At 41.5% G+C, this 22,484-nt stretch overlaps 1 protein-coding gene across 7 annotated transcripts in view; it reads left to right on the forward strand.

The window, feature by feature from the left end:
• SNCAIP (synuclein alpha interacting protein) overlaps window positions 1-21,282 on the forward strand; it is a 70,836-nt gene extending 49,554 nt beyond the window's left edge. For 3 of the 7 annotated variants that reach the window (XM_012811482.1, XM_012811483.1, XM_012811486.1), the window contains 5 exons: window positions 624-749; window positions 4,626-4,795; window positions 8,729-8,821; window positions 9,415-10,483; window positions 20,534-21,282. In XM_012811482.1, coding sequence (XP_012666936.1) covers window positions 624-749; window positions 4,626-4,795; window positions 8,729-8,821; window positions 9,415-10,483; window positions 20,534-20,539 — 1,464 coding nt within the window. In that variant the 3' untranslated portion in view covers window positions 20,540-21,282. Of the gene's footprint in view, window positions 1-623; window positions 750-4,625; window positions 4,796-8,728; window positions 8,822-9,414; window positions 10,484-11,779; window positions 11,851-20,533 lie in introns of all 7 variants that reach the window. The other 4 variants (XM_003799958.2, XM_012811485.1, XM_012811480.1 and 1 more) reach the window with 3 other exon arrangements.
• The last annotated feature ends 1,202 nt before the right edge of the window (window positions 21,283-22,484 follow it).

Consider the following 22,484-nt stretch of genomic DNA (forward strand, 5'->3'; position numbering starts at 1 on the left):
AAAAAAAAAAAAAAAAAACACATTTGGTCATAAAAATTAAGAGGGTCCTGGTTTTATTTCAGGGAGGTTATCTTGTACTTGGTGACTTAAAGCATGGCCTACTTTCTTTCATAAGCCTGTTGAATGCAGGAGGCATAGGATTAGGAAGGCAATCCCTTAAGTTTAATTATAAACTCAAAAGTAGAAGCTAGTTATCTCAATAGTCTATGATTTAATAATAATATTCTTGAAGCCTACAGGCAGTATAACACAGTAGCAAAAACACTACTTTGGGAGCCTTGGAATCAAAAGACCTTGATTTTCATCTCAACTTTGGATCTATCTAGCTGTGGGACTTTGAGAAGACACTCAGACTTCCTGTGAATTTATTTTCCCAACTGTAGAATAACTAAAACAAGATCATTTCCATGGCAACTTTCTGCACTTAAACGTCTCTATGGTCCTTTTTGGTTCATTTCAAAGATTCGTAGACGTTCAGTTCATACTAAATGGGAATTTTCTCTTCCTACAGGAAGCTTGGCTTTAGAGAAAGTTTTACAAGTTAGAGTTTTGCTTTCCTCCGTCTTTATATTTGACTTCTCTGCATGATATTCCATTCATTCCAACTCTGTTTGTGTTTGTAGGAAAAGATTCTTCTGTGGCTTCTTCAGTTTATGCAAGAACAGGGCATCTCGCTGGATGAAGTGGACCAGGATGGCAACAGCGCTGTGCACGTGGCCTCTCAGCACGGCTACCTCGGGTGCATACAGGTGCGAGGGGGACACTGCTACTCTCCTGCCACTTTGCGGAGACAACTGAGTGTATTCAGTAATTAAACAAACAGTTGAGATTTTATTTACTGGGAGAATTTCTGGATTAAATCACCTTTTATATTATAGTAGACAATAAAAAATTATGTTGATATGTTTGTTTTGCTAGAAATCCGCCATGTAAGCATAAATAGTGCTAAGAGTTCTTAAAGGTCACAGAGTGTTGAACTATCTGGAAGACGTGTTGGGCTAAAAATTCCTGCTCCCTAAACACTAACGTTCCACTGGGGAAGACAATAGACATAAAATACCCCCATGTTCTCAAGACACCAGGGAAACCACAACTACACGGCCATCTCCCAGTCTGTCCTGTGGCAGACCTTTTGTGCCCTCATTAGCACATCTCTCCTTCCTAGGGACATGGAAAAAAAGGCAGATTTTTCAGTAACAGATTAGGAGAATTGTTCATAGTAGGGAATGGTAGGCTAGAGAAGAATGCTATGGCTTCACCCTTTTTTGTGGACAAACTGAGTTTCTCAAATGCATTCAGGATAGTTAATAATTGGCTAGGGTGGCAAGTCTTAGCTTTTGATCCTCTCAGCCCTGGGGCAAGACAGCCAGGGCCTTGGTTGGCCAACTGCTCCACCCAACAGCCTCAAGTAGCCTCATCCTTGTAGCCCAACACGTCCTCCAGATATTATCTTGTCCAGTGTGTGTAATGATATAAAAAGTTGGGGAAGACAGCCACAGGAGAGGGGAGGGAGGCTTGTCTCCCCACTCCAAGCCACAAGAGGGCTTCTGGCAGAGTACAGGGCCTCTGTAGGAGAGGAAGTGACATCAGCTGCCTCCACCAAATGCAGGGCTGCCCAACAGTGAGCGAAGCCCAGTGCTGCCATCAGAGCAGCGCATGGTGGGAAAGCCCAATGCAGTGGTCTCCAGATGTTTGGGGTGCATGTGGACATAAAAACCAAATAGACCTTTCACCTAGAAAATAGTGAAGGCTTCAGCATGAAAGCAAAGGGAGAGGACAGCTGACGGAATAGGATCAGGTGGAGGCGGCCAGGCAGTATAAGGACAGGAGAGGATTTGAACTGGACACAAAGTTGAAGCTTGGATTTTGCCAGGAATTTTATTTCCAAACATAAATCCTAATCACTAGAATCAGACAAATCCATTCTTATCATTGAAAATGACCCAAAATCTGTGGATTTGTTCCCATATCTACCTGAAATATAGGAAAGGGAAATTGACAACCTGGGGTTGAGAGTCACGTTTAGAGAAAATATGTTTACCCCCACAAGTTGATACCGTTCAAAATGTGTGTAAAACATGTGACATATAACATAGTTTCCATCTCTGAGAAAGCAACACTCTTTGTGGCCATGGATAATGTGTTTTCCTGTGTTGCAAACCCAGTATGCTCGTTTATGTAATACAAGAAGTCTTTGCTGAAGTTCTGCTGAGTGCGAGGTAGACCATCCAAAATGCAAAACTGGGCAGAGGGAACCAGTTGCTCAGGAAGGTAGAGAGGACTTAGGAAATGATGAGAGGATATATGGGAAACATAGTTTAAAAGGCAACAGATTAATAAAGAGAAAAGTAGATGTACCAGCAGGAAACTCTCCAGAGTGCCTGGTCTGTGAAACTACTCTTTGGAGAGCTAACTAGATAGAAATAGTCCAAGCATCTGAAAGTTTTCCTATTATATTGGTGAGGCATGCCCCTTCTAATTTAAGGTGCCAAGTTTTAAGAGGAATTATAAGAAATTAGAGAGTATATAAAGGATAGGAATCGAAATTCTTCACAGAATCTGCAGAAAGATTAAAGAAATAGCATGATTCTTTTGTGGAGGAGCGCTAATATTTAATAGTCTTGAAATAAACCTTTTATCGGCTAATAAATGACGAAAGCCAAAGAAAACCAGCTGGTATCACTACTTCCCTTTGAGATTTTCATTGCATTTCTTTTTATTGTGTGAAGAAAGACCATTTGCCCTTCCAGGGTATTCATCACTCCACTTTACACAAATGATATTTTTGGCACCAGATACCATGGATGTGGGAACTTGGATAATCTTGGAAGAGAGTCTATCAGCTGGGTGCGAGATTTAAAAAAAAAAAAAAAGATCAATTTTTTAAAAAGATAATAAGAGACTGAGAGTGAACGAGGGACCCTCTGAGACGAGGAGAGGGCTGAGCTAGGAAAACAATGGGAAAAAACTGCAGAAGTCTGATCAAGGAGGAGGCAGACCCGTGTGTGTTTATATGGCATCTCGGGTCAAGGGGGAGGCATACTGGTGTGTATTTAAATTGCATCTCTGTGAGCACTACAAGAGCTCAGTGCAGACATGGTTTCTGCGACACTCCTGTCAGGTAGGTAGCAGTGACTTTATGATGAATTGACCTTGCATGGGGAGTGATCATAAACAAATGGGAAATGAAGCTTCTTACCAACCTCTGAGTCATCTAAGAACTTAAATGCTTATGATGTTGCTCGTAGGGAAAAATACCACCTACTTCCAAAATAAATCCGGAGGTTTGCAATCTCACTGTAATATTGTCAAAGCCTAGATCAGATTGTGGAGGTTGATGACTGTGACAGAACCACTTTTGGTGGACTCTCATGACAGCACTGTAAAAACACAAAACAGGTGGACTGGGCTTTCTTTTTCATCCTTGATTTTAACCCTGCTTCATCAGATCTCTTTCTTCTCTACTAATGATAGAGAAGAAAGATTGGTCAGATTCTGTAATGTACTGCTTGCTTAGTATGACTATTAAAATTTACTCCAAACCAGTTTAAAATCTCAAATTTTATTTCCGATTCAGAGCATTTTCCTTCCTAACCCAGGTTAGATTCAAGGTTCACGAGATTTGGGAGGGGCAGTGAGGCATGATGGACTCTGACTCACTTTCACCCCTATTCCCTAATCTCTTCTGGGCTGTAGTCAGGGATAAAGAGGAGGTATGAAGAGAGAAAGTCAAATGCCTCTTGGCTTAACTGGGAAAGGCATGGCACTTTCACTGATCCCGTGCCTGACTGTGGCCCCTGATGTCCTCTGTGGCAACCCTCAGGTGCTGCCTCCCTTGGTGGGAGCCATGCAGAAGGCCAGCAGTGGGCCCCGTGGGGCCTCCACGCTAGTACCTGGCATGGGAGATATGGCCCCAGCACTACCTCCTCCCCATAGAGTCCTCTCTACCTGTGGTTCCCATTGCCACCTGCTGCTAGAGAACCCTCTCTTGGTTAGTGGGGTGGTAACAAGCTCACACCAAGCTTCCTTCCACAACATCTGTTCAATCCATAGACATACTTTGGCCATGGCACATGGTGGGAGTAGGGGCTGCTTCCCAGCCTCTCTGCTGGCTTTCGTGTCACTCTCTCCTGTTCTTCTTCCTCCTGGTCAGGAAGGCTCAGCAGCAGATCAGCCAGCATCGTTCCAAAACCCCTGACCAGAGCCCAGCCAAATAGGAACAGCTGAAATTTCCCTCTCCCTGTAAAGAGGCATCCCCGGATTTCTGAATCATTCCCTTGGAGCCCAACCATCAAAAGGAACAAACACCTCCCACAAAGTCTGCACTGCATGTGTCATAAGGAAAAACCTCTGCAGACAGCAGAGCCTCCTATACCTCTAGGCTTTTGTAGGGATTAGTTCTGCTACACATTTGTAGGTCTGACAGCAACTTCCACAAAGCCCCTAGAAGCTCTCTTTTGTATCAAGGGCTGTTCTACCCCCTCCCCGGACACCACAAGCTCTGATAACTGGTTTTGGAATAACAGGAAAGTTCTCCTCAACATTCTGTTACGGCCATTTAAAAATGATGTTTAGATGGAGGTCCCAAGGCAACCACAATCACACATCTCCATGTTTTCTGACAGACGTTGGTTGAATATGGAGCAAACGTCACCATGCAGAACCACGCCGGGGAAAAGCCCTCCCAGAGTGCTGAGCGGCAGGGTCACACCCTGTGCTCCAGGTACCTGGTAGTAGTGGAGACCTGCATGTCACTGGCCTCGCAGGTGGTGAAGTTAACCAAGCAGCTAAAGGAGTAAGTGGCCTGTTGTTTCCATAAGAACAAAGTCTGACTTCTTATCGTTGTGCTCGGTTTTAGCCAAGCGTTATGGTAAGCTGCCTTCAATCCATTTGTACAGGGAATTCTTGTGAAGTTTGACAATTAAGTTCTCTAACTTGTCTAGAAAAATCGCTCCATACTTCACTGCTGCATATCGCCATGGTCCCCAGATGACCAAGGGGAGTACTTTGAAGGTGACTGTAGTGATATTCAGCCAAGAAGGATGGGCACTTTTTCTAGGATGAGTTCATGAAGTTAATTTCATTCTAGAAAAAGAGTTCCAAAATTGCTTTGAAGGGTGGACTAGGTGCTGGGGTCATTGCATAACTTCCCAAAGGGAGTACCTCAAAGGTGACTGTAGTGTGTATTTAAGCAATGAGGTAGGTAGCACTTTTTCTAGGATAAGTTCACAGACTTAATTGTCAAGCCTTCTATGCTGGGAAGGCTGTGGAAAATAGTAGTACAGTTGTTAGAAACAGATGCAAAGATAGTGTTGTCTTTGGAAGCAGAAAAATTAGTCCTTTCCCAACTTTATGAAGAGGGTTCCAGCAAATGACTTTTAACGTTGATGAGAACGTTGAACTGGTGGTGGCAGATCTGTGGGCAAATGCTCGCTCCTTAGCAGACATAGCGAGAGAAAAAGCTTCCAACGTGAGAGCTACCGTGGCTATAAGATGCCACTGAAACACTGCAGGCAGGGCAGCTGTGCCCGTGCATGCCTGTGCCTTCCACAGGGCGGTTAGCCCTCTCACTGCATTGTTGGGGTACTACGGTGTGATGGCACCCAGCTCCACGAGATGGACCCATCAGGTGTGCCCTCCAGTTATTGGGACTGTGCCATTCACAGAGCCAGGGAAGCTGTGAAGACAGAAACAGGAAAGAAGTGGCAAAAATGATGCATGTAGTACCTGAGGAAGTTAAGGATAAAGCTTCTGAACTAAATTCAGCTGAGCTGGTGAATTAACTAAGAGACTTGCAGCTTTTTTAAATGATACAGGGGAAGAAGCAGAGAGAAATATACTGAGGAATCTTTGAAGGAAGGAGATGAGTCAGATGGTAATATGTAACCATTTACTCCTTACTCCGGCATCTGTTCTATTTTAAATTTCTACTACAGTCCCATGTAACTCTGTAGCCCTGTGATTTAGACAAAGTCACTGACCAATGTTCATTAAATTTTTGTCTTGTAAAAAAAACAGAGAAAAAATTAATCAGATGATTCATGAACCCTTGGATATAAAAAATAGTGTTCCGTCAGCCTAAAGTTATTTAAAACACTCCATGACTAACTAAAGTCAGTTGTTTTCTTGATAAGATTACAAGTTAGGCAGTGCCTTTCTGGATGTCAAGGAGGTATTCTTGGAGAAAGAGGGGCCAATGGGAGTTCATCAAGTAGGTCTCTAGTAAGCTGAAGGATTCGGAATTCGACACCTGCCTGAGGGGACCAAGGAGAGCACCCCATGTAAATTATAACTGCCACATTGGGGAGGATTCCCTAAAAAATTGGAATCAATATTCAAAGTAATGTTGACATATTAGGAAAATAAATCTTAAAAATTAAGTTTAGAGGGAAAATATAAAGTTTTGAAGTTATATATATGTGTGTGTGTGTGTGTCTGTCTGTCTGTCTGTCTGGATACAGCTCATTTGGAAAAGCCTAAGATGGATGAAAGACTTTAAGTAATTATAATTCATGCAGCAGGATAATAAGGCCTTGGACCCTTGGTCTCTTCTCTAAGTTTGGAGAAACCGCCACCGTTTCTTTCCCACTCTCTTGCCTTACAGCTACAAGTCTCTGGGCCCTCCTATTTCTTCCCCCTGCCCCCCTACAATAATCATTTTAATAGAGTTTAGACTTCTGCTAGAAAAAAATAAAATCAAATTTAAAACTTAAAAAATAAACGAGTTAATGACAAGCTGCCGAGTTACACAAAACTTCTCCAGGTAAGATGAACTAGGTGAGCTTAAAGATCTCAGTATAACTGAAGGAAAAAATGAACACAAATTAATAACCCAGTAAATTATCTTTCCACAGTGAACATACTTGTGCATAGACCTTTATGTACATGGATAGATACTTCTGAAAGTAAGTTCCTGTAACAAAAGTCATATGTATTTAAAACTAATGTCTCCCCCAAAATTCTGTACCAATGTCCAGTCCTTCTAGTAATATATGGGTATATTCATAAAGAAGAGCTTTAAAATGATCCAATAGAATGTGTTTTCTAAAGGTTAATACTCAGAGAAAAGGCGACAAAACAGTCTCCTCAATCTCTATAACATGAATTTGCAAAGTATTACTGAGCTGCAGTAGCTGTTCCATTGAAGGTCAGGGTCTTGGCCTCTCTCTCCCTTAATGATCCTGGGACAAAGTAGACACATATGCTAATAGACAGCATTCCTTCAGTTGTCTCCAACGCAGAATAACAGGATGAAATGTGAGGCCACGCACAGTGGCTCACACCTACAATCTCAGCACTTTAGAAGACTGGGGCAGGAGGATAACTTGAAGCCAGTTCAAGAACAGCCTAGACAGCATAGCAAGATCCTACCTCTAAAAAAGAAATTTAATTTAATTTTTAAAAATTCAAACAGTTTAGGGCAGAGCCTGTGGCTCAGTGAGTAAAGCACTGGCCCCATATACCGAGGGTGGCAGGTTCAAACCTGGCCCCAGCCAAACAGCAACAAAACAATAGCTGGGCCTTGTGGTGGGCACCTGTAGTCCCAGCTACTTGAGAGGCTGAGGCAAGAGAATCGCCTAAGCCCAAGAGCTAGAGGTTGCTGTGAGCTGTATGACGCCATGGCACTCTACCAAGGGCAATAAAGACTCTATCTCTCCAAAAATAAATAAATAAATAAATAAATAAAAGAAATTCAAACAGTTTAGAAACAGTAACATGGTGGAACTTATCCTTCCATTATATATACACACAGAGTGGCCACAAAATAGCTGTCTATTTTAAATTGCACACAAACTTTCTGGTCACCCTGTATAGTATGTGTATATATTATATGTGTGTGTGTGTGTGTGTGTGTGTGTGTGGCTGGTTGTTTTTTTAAATGAGATTATAGAGGCTTCTCAATTTATGATAGGCTTATATCCCAGTAACCCCATTGTCATAAATATCATAAGGCAAAAATACATTTAATGCACCGAATCTACCAAATGTCATAGCTTAACCTGGCCTACCTTAAGCATGCTCAGAAAACTTACATTAGCCTATAGTTGGGCAAAGTCATCGAACACAAAGCCTGTTTTACCATGACGATAATGAAGTGTTGAATACTACATATCTTATGCAATTTATTGAATACTGAAAGTGAAATGTAGAATGCTTGTATTGGTACTTGAAATATAATTTCTACTGAGTGTATATCTCTCTCACACTGTTGTAAAGCCAAAAAAATCATTAAGTTGACCATTGTAAGCAGGGGACTGTATGTATACTACACATAGTATTTTGTAATTTCCTTTTTTAAAGAAAGTAAAGTGTTCTTTATGTACACCTTGTAGATACATTTACATATGTTAAGAGTATACTTTCTGTATGTGTAGACATATATTATGTAAACCTTTTCTTTGTCAATAGATATTCAAATATATTATCATCATGATAATGTAGTATCATTATAGAAATATTACAATTTGGTTACACTGACTTAATTGATAAGGATTTAGGTTATTTATAGTTTTTCACTAATATTACATATTAACAATACACATCTATTGGGGGTACTTTCAATTGTGTCCTTAGGAAAATTTCTGAACTGTAAGGATGAAGATTATGCCTACTTTAAGTCTTTGGAATTCATTATAACGTACTATAAATTATTATTAAAAAATTATACCTCCAATTTATAGTAATACTATGTATCAGAGAGCTTCTGTGTTCTGATTATGTTCCCCAGGCAGACAGTGGAGCGTGTCACTCTGCAGAACCAACTTCAACAACTTCTAGAAGCCCAGAAATCAGAGGGCAAATCACTCCCTTCTTCACCCAGGTAACACCAGGCACATTAATGTTTAGAATTCTTAAGTGTCTTAAATCTCTGAGCCTTCTTTTGAATTTCCCTTAATATCTAAAAGAGGATGACAACAGAAAACATTTTATTCTTGTAAAAAAAGAATACCAATGGGAAAGCACCATGAGCGGCGCCCTGGCCATGGGCTCCACGGGCCTGGACTAATCTCTGACTCTGCTATTTCTTTGTTCCACCACTTTAAACAAGTCACTTACTCCTTCTGAGTCTTTTGATGCTTCATCTATGACATGGGAATAAGAATACGTAACTTGGTGAGGTTGTTAAAAATGGAATTAGTTTTAAAAATTCATGCAAAATTGATCTGTAAAACAATAGACTTGGCAGTCACAGGAGTAAATACCGTAAGGGATGAGTCACGCTATATACTTGGGATATGACTGCTACTGTGGAATATTTGCACATGGCTTTGAAAAGACAGTAAATGAGTCTTCTTATTCCATTCTTAATTATTTGTAAATTAGGAACAGCAGTAGGGGCTATGCAGTGACTCCTGGCTGAGTCTTCTTAATGCAATAGAAAATCATCTCATATGTCCCTCATCCTCTTTTCAGTTCACCGTCCTCACCTGCTTCCAGAAAGTCCCAGTGGAAATCTCCGGATACAGAGGATGAGTCCATAGCCAAAAACAAACCAGGAGTCCAAGAAGGGATTCAGGTTCTTGGAAGCCTGGCAGCAGCCAGCCGGGCTAGGGCCAAAGTGAAAGATGAAGATTCTGATAAAATCCTACGCCAGTTACTGGGAAAGGAAATCTCGGAGAATGTCTGTACCCAGGAAAAGTTGTCCTTGGAATTCCAGGATGTTCAGGCTTCCTCTAGAAATCTGAAAAAGATCCCTCTGGAGAAGAGGGAATTGAAGTTAGCCAGGCTGAGGCAGCTAATGCAGAGGTCACTAAGCGAGTCGGACACGGACTCCAACAACTCTGAGGACCCCAGGAACACCCCTGTGAGGAAGGCTGACAGGCCCAGGCCGCAGCCCATTGTAGAAAGCGTGGAGAGTATGGACAATGCGGAGAGCTTACACTTGATGATAAAGAAACACACTTTGACAACAGGACGGAGGTTTCCTTTTGGTATCAAAGCCTCCAAATCCCTGGATGGCCATAGCCCATCTCCCACCTCGGAGAGCAGTGAACCAGACTTGGAACCCCAGTATGGGGGCACGGGGAGTGCTCCTCCAAACCAGGCCTCTGGAGACCCCACTCAGACCAACCCTGACAGCACCACTGCCCAGAAAATCGCCACGAGTCCTAAGAGTGCCCTCAAGTCTCCATCATCCAAGCGCAGGACGTCTCAGAACCTAAAGCTCAGAGTTACTTTTGAGGAGCCTGTGGTGCAAATGGAGCAAACCAGCCTTGAACTAAGCGGAGAAAAAGATAAAGAAAGGGGCAGAACCCTCCATCGGGCCTCCGCGAGTGGGGAAGCAGGGGACCAGCTGAAAAGGCCTTTTGGAACCTTCCGATCCATCATGGAGACGCTAAGTGGCAACCAGAACAATAACAATAATTACCAGGCAGCCAGCCAGCTGAAGACCACCACCCTGCCTTTAACCTCGCTGGGAAGGAAGACAGCAGACGTCAAGGGGAACCCTGCGAGCTCTGCTAACAAAGGAAAGAATAAGGCAGTGAGTGCTATTCAGAAATACCCTTTCCCTTCCCTTGAATTGGTCGCGCTGTTCCTAACATTACAATTGCTGACCTGTGCCACCTGAGGGAATCCCCAGAAAGATTCCCAAGGGATTGACAGAAAGCCAAATTCATGTGTTTCTTATGATATGTCATGTTAGAGGATAGACTCCTGACTCTTCTTTTGGAAATTACTGTAACAGAGAAAGGTAAATGATTCACAGGAGATTAAATTCTGGTCCCTAAATAGCTTAATTCTTAGGCATTAGGGATCCTAGACTGGGAGGCATTTCTATAAGACAAAACTACCAATCAATGCAAAATAAAGTCCTTGACTGGCATAGATTCTGTCTTAGGAAGAGTTTGTTCTCTTCATGTGGCTGGATAGTTTATTCTCAGGCCCAAATGAAAAAGCACATAAATAGAAACTCTATTTCTAATGACTTAACTACTCAACTTTGGAATGACCTTTGAAATGAATACACCACAGAGACCTCCACGTAGGCATTTTATAACCCAGGCCCCTACATGCTGATTGGAGCATGTAGGAGTCTGAAGTGCTTGCCAGTCCACAGGGAATGGCAGAGTGTGCCATGAACTACATTTTATATTTGTCTTTATTGGAAAACCATGCACTCTAATCTGTGACTTATAGCCAGTGAACAAGACATAGGAACATCTTTGTAGACAGCGTTTTGTGCATGCTCTATGCTTGCCATACCATTAAAAAATGGTATAGGAGCCAAAATTTAAAACTCCCTTTGGAATAACGACTCATATCATCCGCCATGCTGTCTACATAAGCCACCGGGGGGCATCAGCAGCTTCATCACTTGACATGTGCTATAATGTTAAAATCCCATTACAGTGATGTCTAAGAACTGTCCCCATTGTCTTACCAATATCCATATCAAGTTTTAGTGAGTATTTCTCCAGTTAACTAAACACCAATTTTAAATTATGCATCAACTTTTCCTCTATAAATCATCCTTGTTATCAAGGACTTTCTCATGCATTTGTTGCCTTCTAAAAAAGATACATTTGAGCTGAAGACACCAGACCTTTGGGTTGAATATATCAAAAATTGCTCATATAAAACTTTTCCAAGTAACTTAATGGGTCCCCTGGCTCAGTAGTAAAAGAAGAATCCTATCAATAGTTTCTCCTGTTCCTTCAAGTACCCTCTAGGCCACGGTCCTCTCGCCTGTCGTCTGCATGCTTCGTGGTTATCGGGACTTGTGCATGTGCTGAGCTCTTTGCATGTTTTCAGATGATCTCTAATTGCACCTCTCTAGGAAATACACAGCAGCTGCATCAATCTTTCCTCTAACTTGCTGGCTGAAGAGCGCCTGCATAACTCTTTACGGTATGTGGTGCTGGGGGGATGCATTGAGTGGCATTGCCACGCCCTTTGCTTTCAGTTGCATGAGCTTTTAAATCCTGGACCTAGAGCACCTTTCAGCAGGGGATGACACCAGGAAAAAGAAAGTTACAACTCTCAAACCGAAGCAGGCACAGACTGGGGGCTAGGTCTTAGAGAGGTTGCTAGTCCTCCATCTGAGGGGCTTTATCCCAGCGTCAGTCAAAAGAATCCGCTCAGTCCACAGACTTGCTGTATATCCTAGTTGACTTTGGCTTTCGATCTTTGTTTTACTGGAGTCAAGTACCAAGTAAGTATTGAAATTAAATTTCCTGTCATGGTAGAATGAGTCAGCCTCCAGTCAGAATTAGAAGTTTGAAACAGAGCTGGAGTTTTATTTCACTGCTGATTATAGACTGAAAGCTCCTTTCGTCACCATTCTGCTGATCTCAGGAGAAGCAAGGTCTTGCTGTTTCTGAAATTTCTCCAGCTTAGCATTACGAACCATGATTCCAGGCTGGGAGCTAGTCTTTCAGAGCTCACAGCAATAAAACAAGGGCCTCTCTCAAACAAAAAGTTTACTATTCAAAATGCATGGACCCTGTTCATAGAAGTGGGAGGCTCAGGTCCCCAGGGGCTGGGGCACCTCCTTAGACACAATCCTCCCGCAGCAGAGCTTTCATCCTCTCAGAAAAGTGTGCTCAGTTTCCTGACAAGACAGGAAATGGTGGGGAGAGAAGCCAAAGGGGGGTCAATGCTGTCAGTGTGTCCTAACTGGTATATCTCAGAAGAGTCAGACTCTCCAAACCCATTGTCCAAAACTCTATAGCTTTGAAGGCTTTTAAACTAATTGAAAAATCATGGGATGCTAGTCAGCACTGTTTCAAAATCCTCTGAAGAATATAAGGGTGGTGGTGTTAGTATGTGCATTATGGATATGCATTTTCGTTGAGAATACGAAGGTGTAAAAAAGTAACTCTCATTTCCCCCCTTAAATCTAATTGAATCCCCTGTAGATCTTTTTCAGGCTACAGAGAAATTAAATCTCCGTCATTTTAGGGGATGCCCCGAGGGGTCTCATTAATTCAGTATGTTAAAGGAAAACTTTGGAGCCTCAGTATTTACTGGTCACCAGTGGTCTGCTGGGGTCAGGCTCACAGGTGGCCTGAAGCCAGGTGTCTGGACTGCTTCCGGCCACACTGGGACAGGAATCTGGGCCAGTGCTGAGAACCCAGTGCCTGGGGTAGACAGAACAGAAAAAGAAAAATGCCCATCCATCTCCCAGACATTGGTATTAGCCCACTTCTGTTTCTCCCACCTTGGGTTCCTTTCTCTTTCTCCATCTTGTGCTGTAACTTGTAGTACTTGGAAGATTCTGCTTTTGTCCTTAAACAGGAGTCACCAGCCATACCCTGAGGCAAGGAAACAGAGATTTGGCAAACTCCCTGGGAAGAAGGAGAAGGCCTGCATCCTCCAGGCTCCTCCAGCAACCGGGAGCAAGACAATTAGTGTCACGGTAGATTCTCTGGCCAGAACTATCTGAGTCCACCAAGGGAACAAAGACAAACCACCTACATTCATAGGAATACAAAAATCAGAGCACAATGAGGTTACGGGCTACTGAGTTATCTGACACTAGGGTAACACTTTCCCATCCAGCTTAAGGAACAGTCCTAAAGACTTAGTTTTGAACCTATCAGTTCAATGGCTTTACTCATTAGTAGAACTTAATTTCAGCAATGAACACTTAGAAATTCCAAAATATAAGCATTCAGGTGATTTAAATAAGCATCTTGACCCTTTCCACCACTACCTCATACACTAACCTATACTTTATTACGGTTTTAGCTTGGCATGTATTTCCACAGAAAGGAGAAACTGTAGTCTTTCATGGAGAGAGGGGCGGTTTCTCTGATTCACTCCTAATCAGAGGCAGAGAGAACTGACCCGGTTCACTCCGTAGACAAAGCAAGGGTGGGTCTCTGTTGAATAAAGATTCCACTAAGAAATCAAAGCCAGATTGGGAATATAGGGGTGGGGAAAGCACCTACTTTATTGCCTACCTCATTTTCCTATGGGAAGCTCCCTACAAGAAGGAAAGGAACCCCAGCATTCACCTATCTGTAATGACTTCAAATCTTGGCCTAAGAATTTGCTCAAAAGCCAAATGGTTCCTCTCAGGACGCAGAGATTGCCTGGGATCATATGATGTTAGAAACCAGTGCTGGTCCTTGGATTGGAGTGGAGGCCAAACATTATTGCCACTAAATGGCCCTTTCAGTATAGCCTTGGGAACAATGGGAGTGGACCCTGGAATTCCATTTTAGTCCCTAAGAAATTTTTATTTTTCCTATTCAAGGAAAAGTAGAGACATTAATAAAACATTTTAAAGGATGTCAGCTCCGTGAGGGGGTTCTGTTTGCTATTTATTTTTCCAAATTGGTCACAGCTTGATAGCTAAGAATCTAAATTTCTTTTGAATGCCCTTTAAAATTAGATTCAACTTTATTACTTTGAGCAGCTTTCCCACTGTGATTCAACTGCAGAGGATAACTTGGTTTATAACAAGCAGATTTATCTCTACTTTATCGTACAAAGGACAAGTTGGTTTTAGGTTATTACAACTCCAAGGAATACGTGCAATTACTTGTCTTAAAAATGCCGATGAAACATTCATTTCCCAGAGTTTAAGTCCATTTGAGATCTGTAACACACGAAGCGAGAACTGATTCCGGTTACCAATAGGTAAAGGGCGCTAACCCCTGGCCACCACCAGTGACACCCTCTGTGACCACAGAGGCAGTGTTGACTGAGGGTCAGCACCAGGAAACCCCCACACCTCCCCCCCCCATTAGCGTAGACTCCTTAAAAAGACATTAAGCAATAAACACCATTAGTGTGGGTTTTATTGCCAAGGAATTAACCACCCTGGGAATTATATATCCTGAGCCAAGAGCTACTATCAAATATTTTACATAAATCTCAAGATTGTTCAACAGCCACTTCAAAGAGAGTGGCCTGTTTAGCCTGTGACATCTGCTGTGACAACAATCACCTGCTGTGCCAGGAGAAGGTCAGAGTTTCGGATATCTTTCCCCTATGCTCAGCATGCACAAACATTTTCTTACCTTCAGGACACCTTACTTAATAGAAAAAGGAGCAAAGATGTGCAGGGCATTGGGAAGTAGAGGTGGAGCCCTGGCTGAAACACCTGTTCCCATCCATAGTGTAACCTCAGCTCCAGTGAATATCATTTGCAGGATCATTATGGGAAAATGCGGACAGCACAGAAGAGTCTGTGAAGCTGGGAAACAAATGTGTCCTTGACACACGTTTTCTATATATAGTCAAATGGCCACGGTTTAATCTTGCCTTAATTTTTTGGCTTTAAAGCGTTAACATTATTTTTCTCCTCTGTGCTGGATTCTTGAAGGAATCCAGTGTCAGTCCTCATCCGTGTAGGCGTGCGGCCGTGCTATCTGAGTGTGTGCTGAGCGCATTGTTCTAGAAGCTGACAATATTACCAGTGCAATGGTTCGGAAAATCTTATGAACGTGTTGATACTAAAAAGGCATTCCATAAAGTAGGTGGTGCTTAGTACAAGCGGTATTTGAGTTTCTACTCAGAATCTATAGTTTAAAGTGCTGAGCCCTAACTTAAAGATGTTTTGATGTATTTTCATTTCTCATCTACTGACCCTGGGCCAATTAGCCAGGTCCCTGGGGTGGGATCACTGCCTCAGCTCCAGATACCCCAAGAGTCGCAGTGCCTTTCCTTTCATGCCCCCCAGGTGTTCTGTGCTCCCTGTACAACTTCTGTCCTGCCCACCCCCACTTTTGCCTCCCCTAGGGTTTAAATTAGTTTCAGAAAGAAAACTTTTTCCTAAAGCTTCATGACTATACCTTGGAGGAGAGGAGGAGACTTTACCCTTTCTTCATGTGACTTAAGTGACAGTTTCTTCTTCAAAACAGGCCAAGTTTGGGGATGGTCATTGCCCTGTGTACGGTAAATTACAGGCAGTCATCTGCTAATAAGGTAGATCTCGTGTGTAGAGAAAAACGCCCATGTGTGGGGGGCTAGTAAAAATGATCATCTTTCTATTATCTAAGCACAACTTTGCAAACTCTCTATGAAGCATGGTAGAGATTCCAAGACTAAAGCAAGTTTTCATGCATGTCATTTCATTTCATAAACTCCTTGCACACTCTAAGAAAAAGAAAAAGCATATTTTACCCAGGAAGACAGTGAAACTAACTTTAGTGCCATAGTACGATAAGGAGAGATATAGAACATGTCACTGCAAGGAAGATCCCTTGTACTTTCTACAATTACCGCCCTAGGAAGGCAGGAAATGAACAGAAAGGATTTGTGAACACCCACGAACCAATGACAGGAGGGTACAGAGAAAAGACCTGCCTCGGGTGCCAAAATTATTCCACCAGAACACATTCTCTCAGCGTGCTAAGCCTGTCTCTAAACATTCTTAAATCTGGACTTGTAAAAAACAATTAATTGATTGAGTTTTTAAAATACCAAGTAGAGACTTGACTCAGCCACCGCCACCCTCCAGAGTCTGCAAACATCACTCCCCCAGCTGTGCCTGGTGCTCTCCCTTCCTGAACATCACCCTGAGAACGGCACAGATAATCTCCCCCTACCACCGCATCCCTGGATTGCCAGGCCATTCATTTCAACACCATTTTCAGCTCTAAGCCACCCATTTTGCTGTGCCAGGTTAAGGCCTGGTCCCTTCACTCAGGGAGATCATAAGAGGGAATTAAAAGAGGATGCGATTAAAACTCGGCAAACTCCACAGAAGGGATGAGAGCTTCATGAGAGCAGTGAGGCTGGAGAGCACTGTGATATGGCCATTTGTACCCCAGTCTCTAGCCTGGTTCCTGGTCCATGGTGGCAACTTCATAAATATGTGGGGAAAGGCAGAGTTGGAAAGAAGAAAAGGAAAAACGAGGGAAAAAAGGAATAAGGTTGTCATCCCACGGAACTTCCAGGATTGGGAGGAATAGCGTCTCTTGTATCAATCAAGGCCTTCTGGTTGCAAGTCACCTACTAACAGTGGGTTTCAGTTGGGGTACTTCGAGTACAAGTTTTTTGCAGGTGGAACCACACTCCCATTTTTCAGTAAGTGGGATGTATAGCAGTGCTCTAAGGAAAGCCCTGAGGAAGAGCACAAAAGCAGCCAGGTCTCCTCCGTGTCTTGGTTACCAGTGGAGCTGTAGTGTGCTGTGGGTCACTCACGCTGATCCTCTAAGTTACAGCTTGCTCACCATGGGCTATGGTAATGTGGAATCCGTGCCTCGATGAGTCAGCAAGCTAGATTACTTGAAAAACTGTTATTTAAATTTAAGCCTTTTCTCCTTTCCAAGTTTGGTCACTCAGAATGTGATTTCATATCCAAAAATGAAATCGAGGAGCAGCAAATTGTCTGCCCAATTCATGCCAGAATCACCCAAACACTTTTGTTCTTTGAATACTGGTAACTCAGTACTAGATAATGGAAGGGCTCAGGGAGGATTGAATTATCCTCATATTATTCAGATAAATAGCTCGAGTTAACATTTAACTTAAGACTAGACTGTAACCATGCTAGGTTTTGTCCTACAGAAAGAGTGCTCAAAGTGTTTTGTTTTCATTTCAACACTCCTTATATTAAAGCAGAAATGCCTCACCAAAGTCTAAACTACATTATCCTTGGATTTCTTTTAAACGTTGCATGTTATTTTGTTGTTTTGTTAAAGTGGTACACTTACAACAGCAGTTGATCAGAAGGCGGCTATGTCCTGTGGCTGATCCACTCCCTTCCTCGTCCTTACTCTCCTGAATCACCGGTTTGCTTTTCCTGGAGATGTTTTCTCTATTTCTAAATAACACACTCGTGCAGATGGTCAGTTTCAGATATTTTCCCTGCTAACTATTGTCATCCTACTGATGAAGATAAAAGTAATGACAGCACTTGTAAACTTTATAAAGCACTTGCCGAGTCACTACACAGAAGGTCCTGTTATTATCTAAATTTTGCATATTGGAAAATGAGGCATGGAATGATTATGTATTTTGCCCAATGATGGTGATTAATTTGTGGAATCAGGATTTGAACTCAATTTGGTCTGGCTCCTAAGTCCATATTCTTAACAATGAACCCAATTGATCTAATTCTATTTAGCACCCAACACTGTTCCGACACACACATCCTCACCCTCTACTTTTTCATCCTGAGAATTCCTTTTGCTTCTTTCCTGTCTATATTTCCTGAATCTGTTTTGTCCTTTTATTTGGTTTATTCTCATGCTTCTGTAAATCTGTCTTCCCACTCAGGGAAATAAGGGCCACAATTTTTGAGATCTTGCATGTCTGAAAATATTTTACATTTACTAGATTAGGAGTATTTGGCTGGGTATAGAGGTCTAAGTGAGAAATTATTTTCTCTTAGAATCTTGAACATATTTCATTTTCTTTTATTTCCAATGTGTCCATTGAGAAGTCCCATTCTACTCTGCTGATCTTTTGGAAGCTTTTATGATTTTGTCCATATCCCCAGTATTTTGATTGCTTGGTGCCTTGTTATAACATGGGTTTATTTTCATTCCTAGGCTGCAGGCATTCATCAAGCTTTTTCAGTTTGGAACCCTAAGGGCTTCATTTCTAGGAAATGTTTTGTGTAATTTCTTTGAAAATTTCTTACCTCCAATTTCTTTGTTCACTCTTCTGGAAATCCTCTTTTTCTAACATTGGACATAGTGGGCTGATCCTCATATTTTCAAACTATTCTTCTCTATTCATACTTTGACTTTTTTTAGTTTGGCTTTCTAGGATATTTATTGGAACTTACCCTGCTATTGAATTTTTTAATTTCTGCTCTATGTATAATTGCATTTATTTCTGGTAGTACTTTCTTGGATTTCTGCTGGTTCTTTTTCTATAGTATTTTATATGAAAATCTTATTTACATTTTCATAATAAAATATAACTATCAATGTATGTCCTTATCTTTACTTCCTTTTTAGTAAAGGTGGCATACTGTGCACACAGTTTTGCTTCTTCCTTTTTTTCACTTAACACGTTGGAGGACTTTACATATTAGTATATGGAGAACCATCTCTTTCATTCACATAGTTACTGTCATCTTCAGAAGTACCTGGTGCTCTTAATTCCTGGGTCTTACAAACCAAATCAGTTTGTTGGGTTCCAGGACCGCAAGCTCAAGTTTTTGCTTTTCCTGCTCTACTATAATGAATTCTAATGTTCATCCATCTTTCTCTTTCTGAAATATTATCAACATTTTGTCTGTTGTCATCTCCTGTTGAATTTCCTTTATTCATGTAGATTTATGCCCTTTTTCGTTTCTTTACTTAGATTTTAGTGTTGTTTTGCCAGACAGAGATGATAAATGTGTATATTCAATCCATTGTGTTTAATTAGAATCCCTAGGACATCTTTTGACCAAGTGTTTTATTTTTCACCTTCTTCCCTTTCCTTTCTTCTCTTTTTAAGTTATGTTTGTTTGTTTGTTTGTTTGTTTGTTTTTTATTATATCAGATTCATTGAGGGTACAAAGAATTAGGTTATACTGTTTGCATTTGTTAGGTAAAATCTCTCTTACAATTGTGTCCCACCCCCAAGAGTTGTGCCATACACCATAACCTCCATCCACCTCTCTCTTCCCCTCTCTCCATTCCCTCATTCCCTCTTCCCCTTCTTGCCCATAAACAACTTTCTAAAGTTATATTCAGAGGAAAAACAAGATTTACAATTTTCAGATGATGATGACAATCAAATATATACCAGAACACTGAGAGTAGGCTACATGGTCTTCATGAGCAAACCAATTTTGAGGTGTAAAATCACATGTGGGGATCTCCTACATCCAGGTGTGGCTTCATGTTAGTGAATACATTTACCAGGAACAGTTTGTGGTTGTCTGGTGTAGCAGCAGGAAGTAATTTAGTAATATGTTGGTTTGCCCACCCTTAGAAGATAGCTCCTCTCTGGAAGATTTTATGTCCAGAATCAGACTAATACACGTAGCTCATGAAAATGAATGCACCTGCCCAGAGGAAAATTCATTTAAAAAGCAAAGCTGTTCCACGGTCTGTGTACTGTGTTTCTATAGACTTACTAGGGATCAAGTATTGAGGGGGAAAACAGCATTACTGTCCCCCAGTTTCTTCTTTTTCTCATAGATTTACCTACTTGTAGCCTTTCATCGTGCTACTACTCAGTAATCACACACTCAAAGAAAAAGCATTCTTCTTTAAACTTTTAAGACTCGAGCTTATTTGGAGAATAAAAAGTGTCATCAGTAAATCCAGGCAAATAAAATATAAATAGCTCTTTTCCACTTGACCAGTAGTACTGTACTTCCTATCTTGTTTGACTTTAAATAAGATTTTTCTCAACTGTAGAATGTATTTTAGTCAGTGTGATTGAGAAATCACTTCCATATCCAAATTTAAAAATGTCCAGTAAGTGTGTGTTGTTGCATGATGATTGCTTTTATTGTTTAAAGAGTGGTTTATACAAAAAGAGAATGATTTGCCTATTGGAATGAAGTCTTCTCCAGTGTGGTTTGTGTGGAGATAATTTCCATTTTTGGTGAGCTGTTTAGTGGTATTGTCTTGTAACTTGACCATAGTTTTATCTAATTTTGGCCTGTGGTTTCTCTTCTGCTTAGGCATAATGACATCAATAGAAAAATGAAGAAATCCTACAGCATGAAGCACATTGCTGAGCCAGAGTCAAAGGAACTCTTCTTGTAAATCCTTTTTTTTTAAATCTCCCACTGATGCCCATTGGACACCATTGGAAGTTTCTGGACTACTCTTTGTGGAAATAGAACCATGAGAACAATGCCTCACCAGCAGAAGAATAGAATATCAGGATGCCTTAACTTTATAGTAGTAGACTAAATAAGATGCAGTTGGGGGGTGATATCTGTATATACAACTTGGTTGTTTTCTGTTTTTTTTTTTTTTTAAGAGATGCTGTTTAAAAGCATGATTGAGCAAATGTATGTTTTTTAAGACTGGATTGATTCAACCTACTTGCAGGACATTCACTAGCCACTGACACCATCTGTATTTCCTCAGTTGCATGACTATTTACTAATGTTGGTTGAACTTCCCTTTCCCCATAGTATGGGCAGATTTGGCCCAGCTCCTCAAAGAGACAAGGTCAGTGGTATTGTTTTCTGTCCAGTGTTTTTTTCTGTCATTTCTACTTTTTGTATAAAGGAAATAAAACGATGTTAACAGCCACCTATAAGCTTGGGGTACCTACTTTCCAACAGATCTGTGATGTTCTGATTTTTAAGGGACTTTGCAAATATTTTGATTGCCGATATTTGATTTCAGGAACAAACTGCCCAGCTTATAGCTGTTTTCCCATAGGGGTCAAGAAAAACATTCTCTATTTTATTAAGTACAAAAAGATCAGACATGTATATAAAGTAAGTCGATTCCTTCTGCCTTTTCAAATCTCAACATTGACATGGGAAAATAACGACAACAGAAGATTTAGCCCCTTCTTGAGTCCCTTTTTTCTTACTTTAGCACATGTAAGAACCTGGGATGAGGTCTGTCTAATCCCTTTAGGAGACAGTGTGGAGCCCAGGTTCATAACTGCCCTATTGTCCAATGAGCTCTTTCAATCTGTGTAAACAGTAAGTTCCAGGAGGTTTCCTCCTATCATGTAAAAATATATTTCTAGTAAAACTTCAAGAGTTTTATTTTCAAAGTGTTGGCATGGCCTATAAGAGGTCTGTCAAGTTTTAGTTTGTAAGTAGAATGTATTCTTACCAATTGGAGGGATCCCTGCCTGCTGTTATAGTTACTAGCAATGTTACTACAGTGACATGAGTCAAACATAAACAACTGCACATCTTAGTGGACAAAGCAGACCAAATTACTGATTTGGGAGATAAGCCTGCATATTGGGTCATCTAGCAAACTTGGGTTGGATGAGGTGCAAGGTATGGAGGCAGATACAGGTAAAGAAGAAAGAGCTAATATCTGAGTGCCTTTTATGTACCAGAATGATTATGTAGTGAGATTACTACTCCCATTTTATAGATTACAAAAGAAAACTTTGGAGAGTTGAAGCACTGTTTCCAAGGTAACATTGCTAGTAAACAGCCTAATTAGACATTAGTACAAGTTTACTCATTGTCCCCAATACACCAGTGATCCTGCACTGTGCTATTTCCTTTGTGGATCAGCCCCTTGACTGGAACACAGGAAGGACGAGTTCTGGTGTCGGGTCTTCCTCTGCACAGCTCTTCAATCTCAGGCAGGGGATGTTGCCTCCTTGAGAAATCAGGAAAACGGCAAGATTGGCCTACTCAGATAGCTGGGGTGTAGGTTCCTTTCAACATGTGGAGCAACACGCTTGTGAATTTCCATTAGTGTGCCCTGTCCTTGTTCAGGTCTTATGAGTTGCTGCAATTAGAACCTGCTGCCATGTGTGGTTCCACATTTCTCACATGGTCTTTCCCCAAATAAGATGCCCCATCTCGAGGCCAGGCATGGTGGCTCACACCTGTAATCCCAGCATTCTAGGAGGCCAAGACAGGTGGATTGGCTGAGCTCAGGGGTTCAAGACCAGCCTGAGCAAGAGCGAGGACCCCC

This window comes from Otolemur garnettii, unplaced genomic scaffold (assembly GCF_000181295.1).
Source record: "Otolemur garnettii isolate 467f Iridium unplaced genomic scaffold, OtoGar3 scaffold00160, whole genome shotgun sequence".
Classification (NCBI taxonomy): Eukaryota; Metazoa; Chordata; class Mammalia; order Primates; family Galagidae; genus Otolemur; species Otolemur garnettii.